The sequence below is a fragment of the Gavialis gangeticus genome, unplaced genomic scaffold (genome assembly GCF_001723915.1).
Source record: "Gavialis gangeticus isolate Ggan-Ray unplaced genomic scaffold, GavGan_comp1, whole genome shotgun sequence".
Classification (NCBI taxonomy): domain Eukaryota; kingdom Metazoa; phylum Chordata; order Crocodylia; family Gavialidae; genus Gavialis; species Gavialis gangeticus.
This window is the reverse complement of record NW_017729027.1, coordinates 4,400,709-4,405,959: the sequence shown is the minus strand read 5'-3', so window position 1 is coordinate 4,405,959 and position 5,251 is coordinate 4,400,709. Positions and strand designations below refer to the sequence as shown.

The following is a 5,251-nucleotide window of genomic DNA, read 5'->3' as shown; positions in this document are numbered from 1 at the left end:
ACACCTACAAAATCAGAGACCAAGCAGAAGAAAGAATCAATAAAGAGCCAAAAATTCCCGGAAACTTCACTGTTAAAAGGTATGGAAGCCCCCATTTGAACTAATCAACACTGGAAACAGACCCTTGGGGCTGAAATACCCCTGATCAACCACTTCTAGAGCTCTATTCATCATGGCAGCGAATCAAAATTCATCAACAGACTCCTGAGACTGCATGTACGTGTGGATGTGAACCCTGGGGCCAACAGCTGTCATCCAGTAGCTACCAAGAGGGATGTCCCTCGAGGTCAATGACCCCTGGATTGGGTAAGCCCAAGAATTGGGGAGTCACTAGTCTGCCAGAGGGGGATAAAGAGGCAGCAAAGAATGACCCCCAATAGCACCCTCTTTGACCTGACCAGTACCCTGCCTGTCCAGCCAGAAGGACCAACCAGCAACTCCCTTCTGCAGCATCGCACTGAAAGAAGCCTCGACTGGCCATTGACAGTGGACTCCAGCGCTTGGGGATAGGTATATCTTGACACCAGTACTTAGTGTTCAAAGCTAGCTACTGTGAGAGCGCGTGTGCGCGTTTGAGGGGATCAGCACCAAGGTTCATGGTCTGACTTTTGCATCCATCCGATAAACTAGAATTTTATGATGATCTTGTGAGGTGGTGCTTTGTAGCCAACACGTTGAAGGCGATCCGGTTTTGGTCATCGCACCTTGAGAGTGTGTCCAAGCCAGTCTATATCCCCAGCCTGTCCTGCACTGTGACCATCCCCCACCCCCCCCATAATTTGGTATCGTCCATGAACTTCACCAGTTCACATCCAACTCCCGAATCCAGATCACTGATGAAAATGTTAAAGGACTACTGGCCCAAGTACTGAGCCCTGAGGAACTCCACTGATCGCCCTGATGTCCTATACGACATCCGTGTCATCTCCCTCATCCAGAGCACGTTACCTGGTCCTAGAAGGAGGTTAGTCAGGCATGATCTGCCAGTCACAAAGCCATGTTGGCTGGCATTCAGAAGCTTGCCTTCTGTCAGTCTGATGTTGATGGATCCCTTGACAATTTTCTTGACGATTTTTTTCAGGGATGGACGCAAGATTGATTGGTTTATTTCCCTAGGTAATCCCTCCTCCCTTTCTTGTAGATAGGGACCACATTGGCTCTCTTCCAGTCATCCGGGACTTTGCCCAAGCACCACGATTTTTCGCATCTCTCTGCCCGGGGGGGGGTGGGGGGAGTTGCAATTATGTCTGCCAGCTCCTTCAAGACTATCACGTGCATTTCATCTGGGCCTGCAGACTTGTGAATGTCCAGTTTCTCAAGGTGTTCCCTCACCTGATCCACATCGATTTTAGGCCCGTTGCCTGCTCCCACCTTAGTCTGTGTTGTTCCCAACAGTGTGATCCTCCTGCAAGAGTGAAAAACTGATGCAAAAAAGTCATTTAGGAGACTGGCTCTTTTTTGGGCATTGGAAATCAGTTGCCCTGCTGGATCTCTCAGGTGCCTAATGCCATCCTTGTTCTTTTTCTGACTTCCCACATATCTGAAGGAGTTCCTCTACATCCAGCCTGGCCCTGGTGGCAGGGGGTGTGGCTCAGTCCAGCCATGTGCATCCAGCTGCCATCCTGCTCCGGCAGCTCTGCACATGCGTCCTGCCACTCCAGATCGCAGAGCCGCTGACAGTTGATCTGTCTGAGAGGGCTCAGCGTGCACTCAGCATCCCCAGATAGATCAATCGTCAGAGAGGCTCCACAATCAAACTAGTTGATCAAGATCAAATCAGTTGGGGACCACTGCTCTACATCTTTTTTAAGATGTAGAGCCCCAAACTGTGCGCAATATTGCAACTGTACCTAACCAGCATCACAGAATGGCACTACCACCTCCTGTGTCTTACACACAATAATATAAAAGCCCAAAACGCATTTTCTGTTTTGCAACCACATCAAATTAGCAATTCATGTTAAGTCCATCATCCCATCAAAACCCCTGGATCTCTCTCAAGCAATACTACCACCTCCTAGCCTGTATTTGTGCATCTTCTTTCCCCCACAACCCATGTATAGCACTTCACACATCTTTGTTGAATTTCAGTTCTAAATCACCATTAGTGCAGCTCCTGAATTTATGAAGATTTTTTTTTTTAATTCTACTTCTACTCTCCAGACTCTGCAACCTTTTCCATTTTTGTCATCTGCAAACTCAATGAAGCAGGTCTAGTCCAGGATCAAAAGTTATAGAACAGACCCTGATGGAGCCCCACCTGAAACCTCCTCTAATTCTGACCCATTTATACATGTCCTTTCTTTACAATTATTCAACCAGTTGCCTAACAGTAGTTTTTCTAATTCTCCAGTTTGCTTAGGTAAATGTCACCTGGGTCAGCATCAGAAGACTTAAAGGGTCCAGATATTATCCACTGCACTGCCTTTATCTACCAAACAATTTATCTTGCCCAAGAAAGATGTCAAGTTAGTTTGGCAAGTTTGGAGCAAGGGAAGTGTAGGCTGGATATTCAAAAGAGCTTTCTATCAACAAACGTGGTTAGGCAGTGGAACAGGCAATCGAAAGAGGTTGTGGAGTTCCCATCATTAGAAGTTTAAAGACAAGTTAGATAAACATGTAGCTGCAATGGTAGACTAGATGACCTCCTGACTTTCCTTTCAGCCCTCCTTTTCAATGATTCTATGATTACATAAACATTATATGAAAGACCTGTTTAAATTTTCATAAATTTAATCATGCATTAAAACTATAAAATGAAAGTATTAAGCTGCAGAATCTTAGCTTGGCAAGTCAACGCTGGTATTATATTTGTGTCTTTCTGAATGATTAACAAGGGGTTAAAGTAGTTATAAAGATATGAAACCTGGAATGTATCTCATCATTTCTTCAAAGGTTTGCTTTGCTCGTTTCTGTTTATCGTGGAGACAGCGAGGTTCGGTATTTTCACGAAAAACAGCATCTGAATCAGCAAAGTGAACAAAAGACATTTAAGAGCTTGTTTCCAAGACATTGTGTGCAAAAGCTGTTACTAATTTTGAATTCTCTCTTCAGAACTAGATTTTTCTCGTTATAAATTTTAATGGAAGTACGTTCCAGTCATGCTACTTCCCAGCTTGGTGCCTTCTAAGGTCATCCTGCTCAAACCCAGGAGCACCTCATTTGCCTGAAACAAAGCAGTGCTCTACCAACTCATTTCCTTTCATGTTTTTATCTCTTATGTAGAAGTTCCACTGTAAGTAGTTCTATCCCACTTACCTACAATCCCCTCTCTATTTCTCTTAGCAGGCTCCAGATTATATCAATCTGCTCTCCATTAATAATGGGGATTGCTGAAATAGCCGCCTTTTCCCTAAAGTGCTAAAAAAACGTTTTGAGCATTTTCAGTTACTCAAAGCTTTGTTCTCTTTGCATTCACCCATTCATGATCCCCCTTTTTGGGCTGAAGTTAACAGAATTAGTCTTCTCTCAAGGCATTTGGTTCGTTATGCCAATTTTTAGTCTGTAGTACACCGGTACTTGTTAGCCATTTTTGTCTGTCTTACCTTAAGGGGAATGGAATTTAAAATGCTAGTGCTAATTCATCACAAAGGGCCAAGTTCCCAAATTACAAATCAAAATTCCAAAAATCAAAATGCATTATTAACTGCATTGGGTTGATCAGTCTTTTGTTCCCATTTCCCTTTTCAGGGTGAATTGTTCAAAATACTGCATTTGTTCTATAACATATGTTGGATAGGCAGTAGGACCAAGTTAACACTGGGCAGCAGCTTTAATTTTTGGAACCCTTACCCATTTACTGGGTTTCTAAAACTTTGTTTTCCATGTGCTGTACAGCCAGTAAAGCAACTAGGCCTGTTGCAAAAGGTTTCAAGCATAAAGTTAGTCACAAAGACAGTTCAAATTGGCATTACTGCAGATTAGGTATCCACATTATTGAAAAATATTTGGAGGTGAGAAAATATTTGCTCACCTCTTAGTAGTGTTATCAATGAGACCAACCGGTGCTCCTGAAATAGCTGGTCCAATTTGTACTGTAGGTAACAGTCTGTGTACATCTCCAATGTGTTTTTGAAGAGAATTCGCCCCCCCATCAAAAGGTGATGCAGCCAATCAGGAACCCGGAAAACAACTCGACCTACATAGTGAAAATTACACACATCGAGAGTTTCTGTTAGTGTAGCACACGAACACGCTAATAAAAGCAGTTTCAGAATACAGAAGCAAACTTATTGCAGACTTATCCACCCCCCCCACATTCCTAGTCTCAACCTACAAATAATACTGCAACAAGTTCTGTTCACCTATTTACTTGTCAAGTACTGTTATAGCATTATTTATTTATATTAAAATAGCACCCTGATGACTCAGGCAGACTAGGCACACATAGGAAGACAAAGACATTCTCCAAAGCAGCTTACTCTCTAAGGACAGAAATCTATGTGGGAGTGAAAAGGATACAAACATACAAGGAAATAAGATTAAGACATTAATGGTACTATGACACCCCATAACAAACTGTAAACATGGGATTATGTCCCTAACTGACCCAGTGTTCTAAACTTAATTGATATGTGATTGTTAAAACAAAGATTTTCTGGTAGTACATATCAAAGACCCTGATGTTTTGGGTCCCCTGTTAAACTGCATGCCAAATACAAAAGGAAATTGCTTCTTACCAACATACATTAAGTAGTCATAGACTCCCTCTACTGTCACCATCTCCATAAAGTAGTTCTGGTTTTGTTTTCTCTCTGTATTCTCAGAGCGGTTTGCATTGTTCTTGAACAGATCATTGAAAAGCTACAAAACAGATGTGAACTGTGAAAACAGGAATTCAGGACAATAAAGAGTAAAAACAAAGGGAGTTCTACATTTAGAACCGGTTAAAGATTTCAGCTTCTCTCTACACAGCTTATTTTCCAATTCCTTTATCTTCATCACTTGCTTCTGTGCTCTCTCCAGTTTATCTACATTCTTTTTAAACTGTGGTGCCCAAACTGGACACAGTACTCCAGGAATGATGCACAGAAATTTCAGTTCACTCCTTATGTTCCTATATGCCTCTGTTGGCTGTACTCTCTGGGCAAACTATATCTCCCATGATATACCATGGCTAGAAACTTGTCTGATGCGTCTCTCTCTCTCTCACCAAAGGGAGAAAGTGATTCATCATGAGACTGCAAGCATACTGAGTGTTTATAGTTTCATAGTTTCTGGGGTCGGAAGGGACCGGAGCAGACCATCTAGT

At 42.6% G+C, this 5,251-nt stretch overlaps 1 protein-coding gene across 6 annotated transcripts in view; it reads right to left on the bottom strand.

Annotated features, from left to right (window-relative positions):
• Positions 1-5,251, bottom strand: part of SNX14 (sorting nexin 14) — a 152,241-nt gene that overhangs the window by 46,442 nt on the left and 100,548 nt on the right. For all 6 annotated transcript variants that reach the window (XM_019520390.1, XM_019520391.1, XM_019520388.1 and 3 more), the window contains 3 exons: positions 4,680-4,803; positions 3,974-4,138; positions 2,867-2,962 (listed from right to left, as the gene is read on the bottom strand). In XM_019520390.1, coding sequence (XP_019375935.1) covers positions 2,867-2,962; positions 3,974-4,138; positions 4,680-4,803 — 385 coding nt within the window. The remainder of the gene's footprint in view (positions 1-2,866; positions 2,963-3,973; positions 4,139-4,679; positions 4,804-5,251) is intronic.